This window comes from Dryobates pubescens, chromosome Z (assembly GCF_014839835.1).
Source record: "Dryobates pubescens isolate bDryPub1 chromosome Z, bDryPub1.pri, whole genome shotgun sequence".
In the NCBI taxonomy this organism is placed as follows: Eukaryota; Metazoa; Chordata; class Aves; order Piciformes; family Picidae; genus Dryobates; species Dryobates pubescens.
The window spans coordinates 122,125,645-122,144,542 of record NC_071657.1 but is presented as its reverse complement, the minus strand read 5'-3'; the positions used below and the strand labels follow the sequence as shown (position 1 = coordinate 122,144,542).

At 38.1% G+C, this 18,898-nt stretch overlaps 1 protein-coding gene across 1 annotated transcript in view; it reads right to left on the bottom strand.

Moving 5' to 3' along the window:
• TFEC (transcription factor EC) overlaps nucleotides 1-18,898 on the bottom strand; it is a 94,877-nt gene that overhangs the window by 20,029 nt on the left and 55,950 nt on the right. The window contains exons 2-3 of the mRNA XM_054178355.1: nucleotides 16,226-16,477; nucleotides 13,648-13,743 (exon numbers count right to left, since the gene is read on the bottom strand). Coding sequence (XP_054034330.1) covers nucleotides 13,648-13,743; nucleotides 16,226-16,477 — 348 coding nt within the window. The remainder of the gene's footprint in view (nucleotides 1-13,647; nucleotides 13,744-16,225; nucleotides 16,478-18,898) is intronic.

The window sequence follows — 18,898 nt, the reverse complement described above, 5'->3', positions numbered from 1 at the left end:
GACTGGAGGAAAATGATGGAGAGCGGCTTGGCCAGCTCATCTGCCAGCTCTCTCAGCACCCTAGGATGGATCCCATCCGGTCCCACGGACTTATGGGTGTCCAAGTGGCTCAGCAGGTCCCGGACTAATTCCTCATGGATTTCTGGGGCATTACACTGCTCCCCGACCCTATTACCCAGCTCAGGAGGCCACTCATCCTGGACTCCTACCTTGCTGTTAAACATTGAGGCAAAGAAGGCGTTCAGGACCTCAGCCTTTTCCTCATCTTTGGTCACCATGTTCCCCTCCAGGTCCAGTAAGGAGTGGAGGTTCTTCTTGCCCTTCTTTTTAGCATTGATATATTTGTAAAATTGCTTTTTATTATCTTTCACAGAGGTGGCCAGCTTCAGTTCCAACTGGGCCTTTGCCTCTCTAATTTTATTCCTACATAGTCTAACCACTTCCTTAAACATACCTCGAGAAGCCTTCCCCTCCTTCCAAAGGTGATACAGCCTCTTTTTTTCCCTTAAATCCTTCAGGAGCTGCTTGTCCATCCAGGCCGGTCGCCTTCCCCGCCGGCTCATCTTTCGGCACATGGGGACCGCCAGTTCCTGTGCCTTCAAGAGCTCCTGTTTGAAGTAGGTCCAACCCTCCTGGACCCCTCGGTTCATGAGGGTTGGTACCCAGGGAACTTTACAAATAAGTTTCTTAAAGAGGCTGAAGTTTGCCCTCCGGAAGTCCAAGGTGAAGGTTCTGTTGGTACTCCTCCCTATCTCCCTGCATATTGAAAACTTCACTATCTCGTGGTCACTGCACCCTAGGCAGCCTCCCACGGTCACATCTCCCACTAGCCCTTCCCTATTGGAGAGCAGCAAGTCAAGCAGAGCCTGTCCCCTGGTAGGCTCACTTAACAGCTGCGTCAGGAAGCAATCCTCTATCCGCTCCAGGAATCTTCTGGACTGCCTTCTCTCTGCTGAATTAAGTTCCCAGCAGATATCCGGCAGGTTGAAGTCCCCCACGAGGACAAGATCTGATGATCTTGAAACAGCCTCCAGTTGTTTATAGAATAATTCATCAGCCTCCTCATCCTGGTTGGGTGGTCTATAACAGACTCCAACCAGGATGTCAGATTTGTTGGGCTGCCCTCTGATTTTAACCCACAGGCTCTCAATTCCCTCATCTTCCACCTCGAGTTCTGAGGCAGAAAGTGTCTCCCTAATATACAAAGCCACCCCTCCTCCTCTCCTCCCTCGCCTATCCCTCCTAAAGAGCCTGTAGCCCCCCAGTGTAGCACTCCAATTGTGCCTGTTGTCCCACCATGTTTCTGAGATGGCAACTATATCATAGTTGCCCTGGTAGATTAGGACCTCCAGCTCATCTTGCTTATTGCCTAGGCTGCGTGCATTGGTGTACATGCACTGCAGCTGGGCTCCTGAGCTCTCAATTGACCCTACCTTGTGCTCTACTCTTACCTCTGCAGAGGGACCGATATCTTCACCCACCCCCTTCAGACCTAGTTTAAAGCCCTCCTAATGAGTCCTGCCAACTCTAGTGCTAGGACTCTCTTGCCCCTACTGGGCACAGTATTCAAGGTGTGGTCTAACCAGTGCTGAGTACAGGGGCACAATGACTTCCCTGCTCCTTTCTTACAATGTGGTGTAAGTGGGGAAAGTTTATGCAGTAATGAGGCTTCAAACAGCAACCAGTTCTACATTAGAAGATAAATATATGCATTGACATAATCTTACAAAAATCCAGTGCAGTCTTACTAAAAGTACAAATCATTTCCAATGGCATAATTATATGATACATATACAATGATAATCTTAAAATTATACAGCACTTTCAAATCTGATGAATATGAAAGCACTTTAAAATTCCAGCTGATTACTCTGCATCAGAATTATGTTCTTGGTTTTAGTTTAGAGATGTAGAAACAGACATTTGGGTATGAAAATTCATAAGTCTCAGGAAATAATCTATTTATCCTGCAGGTGCCATGAGCTATACTGGTTTACACCTGTGCTGTTCTGAGAAGTCCTTGTAAGGCAAATAATTTCCAATCTTTCCATTAATGATACACATATTTATGTATGTGCATCTGAGAATTTAGATGCAAGTGACTCATGAGGGATGAATATATGCATATTAAAAATAACACTGATAAATTAACAGATTTTCTTTCTTCTTAAATGCAGCCAGATTTAGACAAAAGAATAACAATCTTTAGCATAGTAAATGGTTAAGTGGGAATAACCAGTGACAATGTGGTACAGGAAGAGAATAATACCATATCTAATTAAAACTCCCAAGAATTAAAGAAAGCAGGCTGTAATTAACAAAGTTAACATTTGGCAAGGACACTGGGGTTAACGCTCTTCCTTTTGTATAAAGTGTCATGGGATCTTCAATGCCTGTGTGCAAAGACTGGAACATGAGAATTTCCATTCATGGATCTCAGTCCTGAAACATGCTCAACTTTGAAGCTTAGGTCAATTACAAAAACAAACTTTAGCTGAAGTAGCTGAGTGAGAGTGCTTGGCTTGATCTTAACAGCACCTCACAAGAGTCTGTGACTTTGTGACTTACTGGCAGTGCCAAAGACAAGCACTGTACAGGCCTCATCCAGAGAAACTTGTTATATTCAGTATTTGGGTCTGAACTGCTGTGCAGGGAGGCTTGTGTGGCAGGTATTAGGAGTTCATTATCTTCACAGATGTGTAGCAATGACAGTTGTGGTTACAGTTTGCAGTCTCTAATACCATGCTGTCTGTTTGTTTGGTTTTTTTTTAATAAAACATTGCTAAGCCAGGAAAACCATTGCTTCATTAAGGGAAATAATGTGGTATTCCAAATCCCATAGTATGGCAACTATTGGAAAATATCATGTAATTTCAGTGGAGTCTTAAACCAAACAGCATAACCATAACTTCTGGGAATGAAAGAAGAGAATTCTTAATATGATAACAAAATATGTGGCCATGGGTTGTCTGTACCTGTTTACCTGTAGTCCCTAGACAGCTCTATATCATGATAGCTCTCATTGACATGATCATATACTAATTAAGTATTTTTCTATTTTGGTTAATTTATGCATTACATGTCTGTCTTACAGTAACATTCAAGACTGTAAGTACCATGGTTCTATGAGACTCAGTGTTGCATAGATACAAAGTAACAGCCCAACACTCTTCCAAAGTCAGCTAAAGATAGATAATTTTTACTTAACCTAAAAATCGTACTGAATGTGGTAACACCCAGTCTGGACCAGAAAGTATTTCCTGGATACATGGTTCATTTAACATAACCTCACATAAGTCATTCTATAAAATATTAATGCCCTGTCTAAAAATCAATTAGGTTTCACATCTCCAATATTTTTATTTGGAGTATGTTCTAAAAATTGAATGATTGTAAATAATTTATTTTGTATTGCTAGATAATTTTTGTTGGTTGTGTTTGTTTGTTTGGGTTTTGGTTTGGTTTTTTTGTTGTTTTTTTTTTTTTTGTTTTGTTTTGTTTTGTTGTTTGGGGTTGTTGTTGTTGTTTGGGCTTGGTGGGGTTTTTTGTTTTGGTTTTGTTCTTTTCTTTGGTCATCTGTTCCTTTTACTTGTATAGTTAATTGCTTGACATCCCCATGTGATTATTGGTTTGCTAAGTTGAACAGGCCACCAGCTGTTGCCATGCTATGATATATCCTAAAAGGTCTCTCTACTTTCCCCACTTTGCATTAGTTTTTCTGAAGGGTGGATACCTTTATTTGTCCACAGGATCCTTAAAGTTTTGTAGCCAGTGAAATCTGCAGTGGATATTTCCTTGTGTCTTTTAGAAATCTCTCTCTTGATGTATCCTAAGATCATATTTATCTCCTTTTGATGGCTTATAGTCATCCTCTGAACAACTAATGTAACCAGATCTTTCTCTGTCATCTTCAGTTAATGAGCTCTCAGCTTACTGCAGACATTCCTGTTATTAGTATTTAAATGAATGACCTTGCACTCAGTACTATTACATTCCTTCCATTTATACTATTCTGTCATCACAGTCATATAACTCTTCCTCTATGATATCCTCATCCTCTTTTGTATTGGCAATACTTTTGTACCAAGGTCACTAATGAAAATATTAAATAAACTGCGGTTGAGGATTCATTCTTGAGATGCTTTATTGATACCTTCTTTTTAACAAAATCCTTATCATGTCTTTAGTTTGCCTCTTAACCTGAAAAGAACCTTGTTCAGTACAGCATTTTACTAATACGCATTTATAAAAGAAGGGTACAATCAACCAACTTCAAATATGCAGGACTAGATATAGAAGTGGAGATTTAGATTGGATGTTATGAAAAAGTTCTTTACAAGGAGGATGGATGAACACTGGAACAGGTTGCCCAGAGAAGCAGTTGAGGCCCCATCCCTGGTGATACACAGGGTGAGGTTAAAAAGCGCTGTTGGCAGCCTGATCCTAGTTGAGGATGTCCCTGCTCACTTCAGGGGACTTGGGCTAGGTGACCTTTAGAGGTCCCTTCCAACCCAGGTGATTCTTCAATTCTATGTTTTCCTGCAGTAAGAGAAGTATGGCATACATTAGAGCAGTTTTTGTCCTGTACTGACCTTTGAATTAGATGAAAAGTCACAATGTGCTGAAACACACATTGAATACACAAGAATTACCCCAGTTTTCCCCTTTTCAAAAATTGGAAATGCTCAGTATGCCAGATATTACTGATTAGAAAATGGATTTGTGATGAGTAAATTATTACACAGCTCTTAAACTATTCATCATTTTGCCAAATTCAGTGCAAGTTTTGAAGTTAATCAGTGAACTTCAAAGTGAAAAAAAGTTTTATTTATCTGCAATGAATGAAAAGGGAAGGAATTTCAAGGCCCTTTTGCAATTGCAACATAAAATACTTGTGTTTGAAAATAGATGGTCTTTAGTAATAGCTAATACCCAAAATTGCCAGTTCCTGTTTTTATTATCTACAGAGGATAGCAGAAAAGACTTGTTTTCCTTTGAAAAAATTGTATCTCCTCCTATATTTATATTTAACATGGTTCATAATTACACATTTCTCAACCAGGGACTTAATGTTCAGATATATTATATTACATATTATATATTATGCATGAAAACTGGTTCATTTTTTATCTTCAAATAATGATCATCAAGCTGGTTCATTATTCATCAGAGAAAAATGAACTCTGCTCATAGTACCTGTTACAGTACATTCCTGCCCTGATCATATACATAGAAGTCCATTGTCTAGATAAATGTCTGATCAAATATGACCGAGCAAAGGAATTTTCTGGAGAATAAACCTTTTACAGGACAGTTGTATTCTTTCAATTATCATCTCTTAATTAGATGTTTTTAGCTATTCTCAGCTTTTCTGGTTACAAAACATAATAGACACACAACAAAAGTTAAGTGATGTTGTGATACCATCATCATCCAACTTCAGCTGGAACTCAAATGTACTCCTGCCCCATTAATCTCCAAGTATTTAAATCCAAAGATGAAAACTAAATGACAGTTCTGTTACATATTTTACTAAGATCAATTCACTAGTAAAACCAGAGAATGCTCTAATTCTTGGCTCTATCCAACTTCTTCTGCTTCTCTGGCTACTATATGTAAATGCATATACCAAATCAGGCAACTTGAAAACAATGAAAATATGTCAGCTGAACACTAGGCTGAACAAGTGAAAAAAAAGTTATTTTTTTCAGCATTAGAATATAGAACATTTTCTCTTAATATAGATGTTAGCATCTCTATTACCTGTATTTATGTAATACATTTTTTGTTTTTATTATGTGCTTTACATTATGTCCTCCTATACTTTCACATATCACCTAAGTATCTGAATACATTACAGCAATATTTCTGTGATGTAGTGTGTTCAGATAGATTAACATGTACCATGCAGGGTTTTGTTCTCCACGGAATTCCTTTCTGTAGCAGCTACTTTCAGATAAATTCACATGTGTTTATTTCTAGTGTAAATATAAATGCATAGTTAACTACTTCATCAACTATTGTACACAATTTGCAAATGTCGTAGAAAGTCTTGGCTGATGGAGAAGAGGTACTAAGAAAAGCAACGTTATCTTTCAGTTTATTTCTCAAAACAGCCTTGCAACTCATCCCTGTATTTTCAATAGATCAGCTTTTTGTTTTTTTGGCTTGGTTTGTTTTTTTTGTCTCTGAGCTCGCAAGATTTTTCTTCAACCTCTGTAAATACTATCGGTGGAAATTAGTGAAGTTTAGCTCCAGTTGGGGTAATGCTATTCACTCTATTATCTGTCATTTATTAAGAATTTTGGGTCTTGCATTGCTTGTATACAGACAACATGAGATATGCAGCAGAGGCTGTCCATCAGTGCTTTCAGATAGGACAGATTCTGCCTGGTGGCTCCAAACAGCAGGAATTTGCTTGCAGACCTGCTGCACAGGAGTAGATATTAGGAGAATTAGAAACTTGTTTTATCTATCCTTTTCTCTTACCGCTGTTCAAAGAAGAAAAAAAATTACCTTTTCCTTCATTTCATAGCTATGAAACAATTTAGTTTGAGTCTTCTGGCTCCATTCAGCCAGAGAGGTCTATCCCAAAATAGAGAATGGTTATTAGACATTGCACTGTTAGAGCATTGCAAGATAGAGCTGAGCTATTCAGGCATTTTGCACATCTTTTGAATACTGGAGCTGTGTAAAAGTAAGCTACAGTTCTTTTCCTGACCTAAAGGACTGAATTCTCTACGCTATGAAGACCTTTTTTACTGCATGAGGTAAATTGCAAACACTCATATCCAATCTATTTGGATTACTGAGAGCAGGCAAAAGACCCATTTCAGCCTCAAACTACTATCTTGTGTGAGATACTGAGAACAAACGTCCATCTGCCATCTGTGTGACATTCAAAACAGCAGCACCAGTGATAGCAAAAGACACTTCGAGCTGCAGAAAAAAAAGTAAGGAGCTCTCAGTTTGTGCATTTCATTGTTAATTCTCTGCAACTGAAAGACATAGTTTTCTTATCTAGTACCTTTATACTGTTGAAGAAAGACAAAGAAAATATTTGCTCACCAGTTTTATTTTTGAGGAGTCTATTATTTCCTCAATAGCTACTGACTGTTCCTTCTCCTTCATTTTTCTTTTTCGTTAAACTTGGAAACGATACCAGGGACTGCTAGACACAAGTTTATGTGCTTAGGTGAACTTTGATTCTTCCTTGGACTTTAAGACTAATTTAGTCTAGAATGTGATTGACAAAGCATTTTCATTGATGTTATGCAGCCTTTTCAAGTTACCCAAACTAAGCAAATTATGGTGTTAATGTTTACTCTGGCCCTTTCTCTAAAATTATTTTAGCAGATTTTATAAACTTATAAAAGTCACCAAATGACAGCACTATTCACTAAATTAAAAAACAGACATGATCATACAGTAGGGGGCTGCCTAGATCAGCAGCACTATTTGAACCTCTAATGGAAAACTAGTTTTACTTCATGATTGAATAATCACAGCAATCATTGGATAAATTACTTCAGAGGATGCTTTCTTGATTTGTTTTTTCTTTTTGTGTGTGTGTGTGTGTGGGTTATGATTTCTGGTAATGGGAAAGACAGCAGGTTTTGTAATGCATGCAAATAGTAGCCATTACTATTTGACAAATAATTAATCCAAATATAAACTATTACAAGACAAATTATTAATGCCATGATAAGAAACTCTGACCTCAGAGACCTTGTAATAGCAGAGAAATTTTGCAGAGTGCATTGTGCTTTATTAATAATGTTTCTATAAAATCAAATGCAGACTTAACAGATTTACTCAGAACTTTACACTAGCTGTAATTAACAGAAAGAGAAAAAATAGAGAAAGAAAACATCTAGCCTGTCTTCTCCTGATCTAACTTCTACTCCATGCCTGTAAAACACAAACTTTTTTCAAATATCAGAGAAGTTCAACAAATACCAATGAGCCACAGCGCAACTGAGGATTGTCTCTGTAAGCTGTTTTCCTACAAGAGTGACAGAAATAGAGCAATCCCAACTGATTTGACTTTGAAGCAAACTGGAAGCAGTTGTATGAATGTACGAAATGTATAAAATGAAGTCATGCAAGTTGAACCTCGGAGAATCCCTCAAGAGGTGACCTACTGCAAGACAATTCCTTCTCACAGCACGGTGTTCTCCATTCTGCCACCGTTTCCCACGCCCGGCTGGATCCTCCTCTCCTCCCACACCCCACAACAACCCCACCCCCCACCCCCCACCCCCCAGCTCAGCCCTGCCATCTAACGGCGAGGAAAGCCCCTGCCTTTCAGCATGCCCATTTGCTTTTGCTTCCCCTCTCTCTGAGCGAAATAATTCTTTTTCCCAGCGTATAAATACCACATACATCAAGTGAGATTCAGAGGAGGAGTGAAGAACTTTGGTTACCTTCACAGACAGACAAAGTTTCCAACAACAGATTCATTGTTTGCAACAGCTCTAAATCTCTGAGGTGATGTGAACTTCAAAGCACTAATGACACCATGATGATTTCAGTATGCACTTAGAGCTGGAGCTGCTAGAGGAATTAATCTTTAACTATTTTCTTTCTTTTAAAGGAAAGAGCCATATTGGAAACTGTTTTGGAGATTTTGATAATCTTTTTTAAATCACTTGATTTAACAGCTCCAGCTTTATCTAGGACTACCAAGGTTGTTCTATTCCCTGAGTGAGAATAATTCTTCAGATCACACTTATGATGCATTATCCCTGTATAATAACAACATCTATATTTGCTGCCAGTTAGAAGCCATTGCTTTCAGGAAACATTCCTGCTGGTAAGATTATTTAAGAGGATAATTAAATTAAAAAATTCTTAAATATTACAAATAAACCAACATAGAAACATTATCTTTCTATTTGTTACTGGACACAGTAACAACTCAGTGAAAAGATTTTTAATTGAGAAGTTTTCTATTTTCTCCAAAGCATCTGAAAAAAATGCTCAGTTTTCTTCAGTCATTCAATATCTGGCCTGTATCAGGAATAGTGCGGCCAGCAGGAACAGGGAAGACATTGTGCCAATGTACTCAGCACTTGAGTACCGTGTCCAGTTCTGGGCCCTTGAATTTAAGAAGGATGTTGAGACTCTTGAACGTGTCCAGAGAAGGGCAATGAGGCTGGTGAGAAGCCTCGAGCACAAGCCCTATGAGGAGCAGCTGAGGTAGCTGGGATTGTTTAGCCTGGAGAAGAGGAGGCTCAGGGGAGACCTTCTTGCTGTCTACAACTACCTGAAGGGAGGTTATAGCAAGGAGGGGATTGGTTTCTTCTCCCAGTCAACCAGCAGCAGAACAAGAGGACACAGTCTCAAGCTGTGCCAGGGGAGGTTTAGGCTCAAGGTGCGGAGAAAGTTCTTCACTGAGAGAGTTGTTAGCCATTGGAATGAGCTGCCCAGGGAGGTGGTGGAGTCACTGTCCCTGGAGGTGTTCAAGAGGGGGTTGGACATGGCACTTGGTGCCATGGTTTAATAGTCATGGGTGACAGGTTGGACTTGCTGATCTTTGAGGTCTTTTTCAACCTTATTGATTCTATGATTCTATCTGCTACACCAGCAACAGTGAGCCTGACTGATTCAACTTATCATCCATTGGGCCACTGCTGGTGAGTTTTGAAGTCCATTTTCATTCCAGTGCTCTGTCCCAAGTACTCTGCACTACTCCTTAGCTCTCAGCACCAGCCAACTAATTGATACAGAGCCTCTGTCCTCAGGCTTCTTTAAGAATACTTCTGAAAGCTCATGTTTTCTTGTGCACCCAAACAAAAAACCAAACTAAAGTCCCTGGAAACCTTCACAAAATGGAATTACTCTCCTGCTGGTCCCACCTAGTATTATTCAAGAGACTCCTGTGCTTTTGAAAAACATTAATATCCTTTCATTTTATTCACATTCCAAGCCAGTCAATCTCCTCATGCTTTTGATGTAAGTTTTAGTGGACTGCATGTCAAGTGCAGGACATTATCCCGGTAGCTGCGCAGTGATTATCTGGGCTACAGCAGTTCTTTCCAAATGAAAATACTGGTAAAATGCCAAATGTTTTCACACAGATCACCACTGTACTTGCTAAATCACTGGGTTTCCTGGCGAGTCCTAGGGCTGTATAAATATATTAGCAAAACAAAACAATGTTTAATAACAAGTAGAGGTTCACTAGGTCACATACTGTAAAATCACACTCTGAAAGGCACAGAGATGCTATTTTTTAACTTTGTTCTTTTCTAGTTCTCTTCTCTGTGACTAGTGCTCTCCTTATCTGCCTTAATATGTCATGTTTCTTAAACTTTCCTTTTTTATATATTAAAAGGAATATAGACCACAAGCTTTTAGAATTTGTCAGAAACTTTTAATGATGGTGTTGTATATGCTTTACATTTACAAACTTCTGCATCTACATTCCCTATGTTCTAAGCATTTGGACATTAATAAACTTGAAATTCACTAAACAATGTTGAATAGGCTGTGAGGATTTTGAATAAGAGTGAATGTCTCAGAAAAAAAGAAAAATGTTTTCAGATATCTGTCACAATATCTGATATGCATAACATTAGTTTGCTTCTAAAACTAATCTATTCCTTTTTCCATTTTTTAAATGATTCCTCTAAGCTCAGGAATAAACCTGTTGCTCTTCATATGATACTTAGAGAACAAATTCATTTCTTACAGTGTAGATAAATATGTTACTGTCTGTTAGTAAACAGTTTCATAAAACTAAATTATTATGACAAGGAAAAATGAATGTAAATTGGTTTCATCTTCAAGGGTTTTTAAAGTAAATCTTATTCTCTCCATGGTGAACAGTCATCATCCAATGAGAGTTTATAAGAATAGTTATGGTTTTGTTTCAGCTATGTTTTCTAGACAAAGGTATAACTGTACCACAAATACTTTCAGAAAAATTAATACTTTTTTCGTATAGAGAGAACCTAGCATTATATTTTAAGTGGACTTCCCTACTTTGAGCAACTTCAAAGTTGCCATTCAAAACCAGTTTTATGAAATTATGAATTTGAGTTCAAACACAATAAAAGTCAGACAATTCACTCTTCAGAAGCTGTAATTATTTTAATGAGAGATGAAGGAATGTTCTTGTTTTCACTTCTTTGGTTTTACTAATATATGACTGTAATTCATTAATTCAGGGTCAAACAGTGAGCCTCTGAGCAATTACTCACAAGTGGTCTCACAGAATTCAATGTCTTTGTTTAATGTGTCATTAAAATGGTACATGGATGCATCTAACTAAAGCAAACACTAATTCACTGCAACATGCAACAAGTAGCACTGCAAAGTTGCCAATCTCAGCCATCTACTTGAAAAATAAGAAAAGAAAATGGCTTCATGAGTTTGTGTTCTTCAAGAAAAGATTTTGCTGAAAAGACACCCAAACCTTATACCACACTTTGAAACCCAAGAAAGTAAGGCTGTTTGTGTATCTTAGAGAGATTACACTGCACAACTTGGGCAAATTCGAGACAATGCCACAGAGAGAAAAAAACTGAAGATGAAATTCTAAAAATACTTAAGCATAAATGCTTAAGCATTAAACTGGAAAATAATAAAGAGGAAGTACATACCAAATCAGATACACAGGCAATTCAATCTCACTTGTGATCACACTTATGCTATGTTGATGGCTGCCACCTTGTGCAGATATACATAAAAGGTAATGTGTCTTTAAGTACAGAACAAATCAAATACCTCTTCTCAGGGGAATTAGATGTTCTCTCATCCCTGATCATGTCTCCTAGTACAGCACTGTTTAATATGATAATGAAAAACTGGTTCTAAACATTTTTTTTTTCTACTCGTCTCTTTGTTGTTCTCTATTGCACAACTTATGGCCAAAATTTTGCAGGCAGATTTAGGATGTTGCTGGAAAAATGCCATAAAACCTTGAATCGTGAGCTAAATGCCTGAAATCACCTCCATATGCCCGTTCCTTTCATACATTTTTGGAGTACACATTGACAAAAGTGAAGACAGAAGAGGCATAGACACTGCTTGATTGCTTCCACACTTAAGGCAGTTTGCATGCCTTCTTGAAGGCAGGCTTTGTTTTGCCAGACTACTGCACAGAGATTTGGAAACACACACTATTTTCTGGTTTACCTAGTAGCCTGGTGATTCCCTCCACACAAACAATAATCTAAATATACTTTCCTGGCCCACAGGCATTGCAAGGATCTCAAATCTTTGCAAGTTAAGATTCTCGCTAGACCTAAAAGCTGTTGCATATTTCCTTACTTGTCAAGAGTAGGGTATTCAATACATTTTAGAGAGATATGTCCTTCATGGCTGAAAATAAAGGCTAATGAGGCTGGAATTAGCATAGATTAACACCATCCAATTTTAAAAGGTGTTGAGGGAGTATGGGTCCAATCCAAAAGCAAGAATTCATGCCTCTCATCACCATCTCACAGTACCACACCAGAAAGGATCCTCCCCTACCTCTTGTTAATTTGAACCAAAATATTAATTCACTCCCCAGGGAGCATTTCTTTGCTGTGTTCTGTACTGAGATACTTATAAATCAGTCTGGCTGGATTAGTTCTGTAGCTGGCATGCGAATGCCAGGTATTCATGGAGCTATTAATTGCCATTAATACTGAACTGTCTAGTGGGCAACACAGAGGAGTAGAGATCATGTCTCCTAAGGTATTTTTTTAGCCAATGATGTTCTGTAGTCTGAAAAAGATGTTCCTCCAGTGAGTGATTAAGAACAAGTACCCAGTTCTGTATTCTGAAATGAACTTTGTAGGCTGTCAAAAACTTAGGAAAATTCTTCTGCCTTCACCAGAGTGAAGTTTCTCTTTATCAGTATTCACTTTAAGGCCCTGAGGACAAAATCTACAGAAAATGTTTCCCAAGATACATTAGTATTGAGAGGCAAACCCCATGTCTTCTGTGAAGTGTGTTGCACTACAGTAACTGAAAGATGTTGTTTTCACAAATAATAATGGCCTATGTGTTGCTGTGTCCAGAAAAGTTCCATCCTTCCACTTCAAATGCGTAACATAAAATGACATGTAAGTGACCTTTGTTAATCCTGTGTCATTTCTTTACAAAAGTACACAATTATAAGTTTGTTATACTTATTCATATAAAGCATTTAGTCTAAAAAGTTACATTTCTCAAATTTGTCCTTGAAATTATTCATCTGAGTGTAACTTGCTTTATGAAAGTCAAGAAAATAGAGCCCACCCTTGCTTTAGCACAAGACACTGTAGAAACCAGAGTACTATAGAAACTGCTACACAGAGAAGTTTTGACTTTTATAGGTGTAGTGGAAGGATCATTAAGCAGGAATTTAAAAGGCCTTCTAGGGTCTAGAAACTCCTCTTACCTATAGTCCTGCATTGAAATTAGCACCTCCAATGTGTTATGCAGTAGACAAATGCACCCCAAATTCTATTCAGACCATATTAAAACAGCTGTATCCCATCACAATGGAAACCCTTCCCGTAATATTTCTTGACAAAAAGACAAGCAACTGAAAAGAAAGAACAGTCCACTGATAGTACTGCTTCAGCCTCTGAAGTGTACCGTGTGTTTGAAGCACTTGATGACATTTTCTATCATAAACAATAAGATGAAATTCCACAAGATACTTACAGTCCTTTGCATTAGTAGTGGAATTTCAGAGCACCCTATCCCTTCATCATTAAAACTTGATTCCATGTTGATTATGTCTTCGATCACCTCTTCCATCTGATAAAATAATATTTTAAGACTTATCATTACAAACAATAATGGAAATAATGTTATTCTTAATATACAGAAGAATTCATCTTGAGTATTTATTGCATCAACAAAAACGTATTTTGGAAGATTATGTCTTGAAGCTCAAATAATTCAATCACTTTGACACAGTATTCACAATTTTACTTCCTGTGAAAACAGTTTTTGTGGTTTAGCAAGTTGCTTCTTCCTTCTCAAACACCAGCCCATTCCCCTTTTTCAACCCCTTATTGCAACACCAAAATCAGATGACAGGACTACTTTGCTAAATTGTAACTGTGATCTGTCACCTTCATCAAACGCCTGGTGCCTGCAGTGTATTGTTGCATTGGTGCAGGAAGGCTGAAAGGAACCTGTGGTTCTGCAGGATTGTGAGGCATTCAGGATTTGGTGTTGCACGCTGCTCTCAAGACAGCAGCAAGGGTTTGTGTTGTGTTTGGCAGTACACTGGGGACTTTTCCAGACAGACTTCTGGTCCCACTTTTGTTCTAATCTGAATCAAATACTGCTGAAACTGATGGGATTGTTAATTAATTACTTAGAATAAAACAGTGAATACTCTGTGGACATATAGACATATAGATTTGGGCAAGGTACGACATGAGGTTTGAATGATAACTTTGGTTTGATTTCTTTCACAAAATAACTTTGGGAAAGATCATTAGATGAGCCAGTCTTGTTAAATCTGCTGTCTGCAGGAGAAATTGATTCATGCATCTGAGGCTTTTAAGGCGGCTCTTGTGAGCTGCCTGGAGAACTGTAGCTGAAGGAAATGCAAAGGGTCCTATGCAAAGAACCACACAAGCCAGGGACCTTTCAATGCAGTCTTTCAAGCCACAGAGCCCAGCCCAGGAGGAGTGCACGTGTGCACTTCTCTCCTTCTCTAAACTCCATACATGTGCTGTCCCAAGAGTCATGCCCAGAGTTATCTAGGAAAGTGCTGTCAGGGCCAAAAGGATGCCAAGAAATGCCACCAATTAGGCACTATGAACAACTACAGTTCACAGAGCCAACCCATATGTTCACTCTATATTATTTACTGTTATAAATATAGCCTACACTGAACCACAGGGCACAACCGCAGTAGGAAATTATACTCCAACAGTCATATCCCTGACACTCTGGGATGAGGTTAATCAAATAATTGGAGAGATGCTTGTGAGGGTTTTGGCCAGTGCCAACTATTACAGTCCCAGTCACCACCAGGCATAGCTCAGAAGCGTGGTTTGCAAGCATCCATCTTCCTCTCCAGGACAGAATCACACAGAATCACAGAATGCCAGGTTGTCAGGGATCCCAAGGATCATCTGGTCCAACCTTTCTAGGTGAAACTGTAGTTTAAATGAAATGGCCCAGCAGCCTGTCAAGCTGAGTCTTAAAACTGTCCAATGTACAGGAAGCCACTACTTCTCTTTACAGATTATTCCAATATCTAACTGATTATTCCAGTGTCTTTGAACAGAGAGTGGTGCAAACACAGGCAATGGTTATTTATGGTCAGATATCCTAAATACCCGAGAATGGTTCCAGCACACTGTGTTTGCCAACACAGAGATGACCACAGAGCCTCCACAAAGGCTATATAAAATAATTTTTGCATACTAGTGGGTCCAGTACTCCATAAATGTGAAATAAAATGTCAGTTGTCAATGCAGAAGAAATGGAGGGGCCCCAGATGGGCTCTCCAGAAAGTGTCAGGTTTATTTTTTTCAGTTTCTTCATGCTTAGCTGCATAACATCCAAATGCTCAAACGGGTCATAGTGTATTTGTAAGATTCTTCTCTTCTGCTAAAGCCCAAGATAGGATATAGCATCTCTATTTCTCATTTCTGTAGGAATTCCCCTTTTACCTATTAAGCAGTCTCTTTTGAAATCCATTGAAGTATTAAAGGCCATAATGATCTACAGCTCACACTGCCTGAGAATCTGACATTGTATAATAGCTGTACCTCTATTAAAATCAATGGTGGCACTAAAGCTGGCATATCTATGCCAATTTACCCAAGATAACCCATATATAAATATATCAGCTAACTGAAAAATGAATGAGTGATTCAGTTACGTCTTTAAGACAATCAGTATGTAACTTTGTTCTGCAGCCAAGATAACACTTTTAGACAGAAATAACTTTCCTCTGGGGAAAAAAAAAAAAAAAAGTTTTTCATTGTAAAACACATATTCCAAAAAATGCACAGCAATATAGGACACATTGATAACAAGATGCAACAGCACATTTTAACTGGCAGTAATTTAGAAGCCTCATCATCCAATAAGCGATTCACAGGCATTCAAAGCAATCACCCACATAACCCAATAGGATTCAGGGAGCAATTGCTGCAACCAAAGGCCTCGTGAAAGTAAAGAAAGTCATCTCTTGCTCACTACCAATACAAGGTGGGTCATGCAATCTTTTTGTAGAACTACCCCATTCCTTTCACCAGGCCTGCCCTACCGCATTTTCATGTTCGCCTCCAAGGGCCAGCAGCTTTGTCACAGGGCTTTCTGGTGTGCCAATATCAGTGACGGGAGGCATGTGTCCGTTCCTTAAAATGGAGGTCACTCCCACAGGCTGGATTGTGTGAGAGTGAGACAGGGAGAGCGTCTGGCTGGACAGCTTGGTGTCAAGGGTCAGGTACTGCTTCACCTGGTGCCTCTGGCTTTGTTGTATGTGGTATCTAGACTGATTTTCCAAGTGTGTTTGTACCTGAAAGGGAATGGAAATAATTGCTAACATTTTAAGTTACTGCTACCAGTATTTGCCCAGATGTTCACTTAAAAACTTCAAAATATTCAGCTTTAATAATACGTAGATAGAATTATCATTAACCTTAAATCTAATTATTATTTTCTTTAGTTTTGCACCCTTACACATTTCCTATATGTGCACTATTGCCCCCAGCTGAATCAACCTGAATAATTATGAAAGAAAAATAAAATTAGAAGAGACAAACATGATCCTCAGAAAACCCAGAATTATGCTACTTGTTTCTCTTCTCATTTAAGAGTGATCTCTTTCGAAATCACCAATCATTACAACCTAATCTACAAACATGTACGTACTCTAATATGAATATCACAGTATTTTCTCTTTTTTACTTGAAAGAGTAAATAAATGTATAAAGAAAAACATAATCAAATCAACTTCAATTATTATCAACAGCATCAGACATTCACTCATACCTAAATACACATTAGGCTCACCTTGCAATAAGTAGAGTCAGTTAAATGAAGCATTGCTGTACTTTTGAAAAAAAAAATATGAAAACAAACAAACAAACAAAACAAATAAACACAAACCAACCAACCAAACCACAAAACCCCCAAACAACAAAAGAAAACCCAAGCTATAGTCCTGGATAACTGTTCACTACTCTCAAACTGCACAGTCTTCTTGAGGAGAGATCACTTTTTGAGTTGGTAGGACTTTATAAACTCAGTGGTCATGCCAAAAGGACTAATTGGGTAAGACTTTGGGCCATCCTTTGATTACAGAGATTGACAGTTTCTACTTCAAACAGCTCTCATTTCAGATCAATGTCACATTCCTGCAATTTAACTACCAGAGGACAAATGCATACACAAACCTTACTGTCATTTCAGCCCTGTGGCTTTCTCCCCTTCCTATGGCATGACTGGTCACAAATTTCTTGTAATAAATTTTTATCAAGTGGCCTCTGTGTAAACATGATTAATCATCTGTTAAATAATAGCAAGACTTGCTTTGCAGTCCTTTTTTCTCCAAAGGAAAAAAAAAATCAGTCATTTAAACAAACTTCTTTTTAATTCCCTTAACTTACATAAGCAGAGATAAATAGCCCATAAAAGGAGTTTGCATTTAAATTAACTGTGGTTTTGTACAATATTGCAGTGCCTACTTTATTTTTAATCGTGTTATGGTAGCATGTCTAGAATTATTTTAATTATGTTTCTTTAATCTAATTTTCTAGGCATATAAAAAAAGATTAAGCCATGCAGTAATGAATATAATATTAATTATCTTGATATAAGCCTTAAAGTTATTAAATAATATTCCATTAAAATATTATTTGATTAAAATCTTAAATAAACTGTTTACATTTTGTGCTGGTTTATGTTAGGAAGATATGTATCCCATGCAAGGTTTTAAAAACTACATATGTATTTGGGATTTACTTAAATCATAATATTACTTGTCTTAACTGAGATCTTTTGTTTTACAAAGTGTATAATGTACTATTCCTTTAAGCTCTGATTTATCTCATCTAAGGGTACATGTAAAACTATCCCAAATCATTCAGACGCTTATACATCTAATTTACTCCTTCAGTTTCAACTTGTATTGAAAGTTGGACACTGGAGCAACTTCTATTAGAGTGCAAACATGAAATCTACTTCATGCCAGTTTAACCACAATATTGATCTTAAGTGAAATGCAGTGTGGTGACAGAAAATATATCCTGGCTGAAGCAGATGTTTCCTGGGCACCCTTGTTTCCTGCCGCTGTTTCAGAAGCACTTTGTGTTTGTGCTGGACTCCAGGGTCACTGAATGAATCCAAACAAAGTGGTCACTACCCAGACCCTTGCACTGCCTACACTGATTAATGTCTCCAGCAGTGCAGAGCGCTGCAATCAACAGCTTTGAAAGCACAACTTCTTCATATGGCATAAATGGGAGTGGAATTAGTACCTAGGCTACAAACTCATTCTACTGTATTCCATTCCAGCTATTTTTTTTCTCTCAAATGAAGCTGATGATCACTCCATAGTGAGCAATGAATTGTCGCCTTAGAAATTCTACAGTCTACCGGAAGCATGAAATCCAGAATATCACACATGTTCAAATTAAATAGGAAACAGAAGAAATTTGCAGTTCCTGAAGTCTATTCTACCTCATTTTCAAAGAAATTTTAATTAGGAAGTGGTTTCTGCCACAAGGAGATAGCTGAAAAGTCAATGGCCTTTTTTTTTTTTTTCTCTCTCTGGACTTCAGATTGCTATTTGCAAACCAAAACCTCCATACAGCCCAATTTCCTTGTGAAACCACCACAGGTCAACCCCACCAGGCAAGGGGAAGATCTGTGAAAGACAATCAGCTAACTGCTGACTAAGTAAAAAATCAAGTTTATCAGAAGCACTTATTTTTCA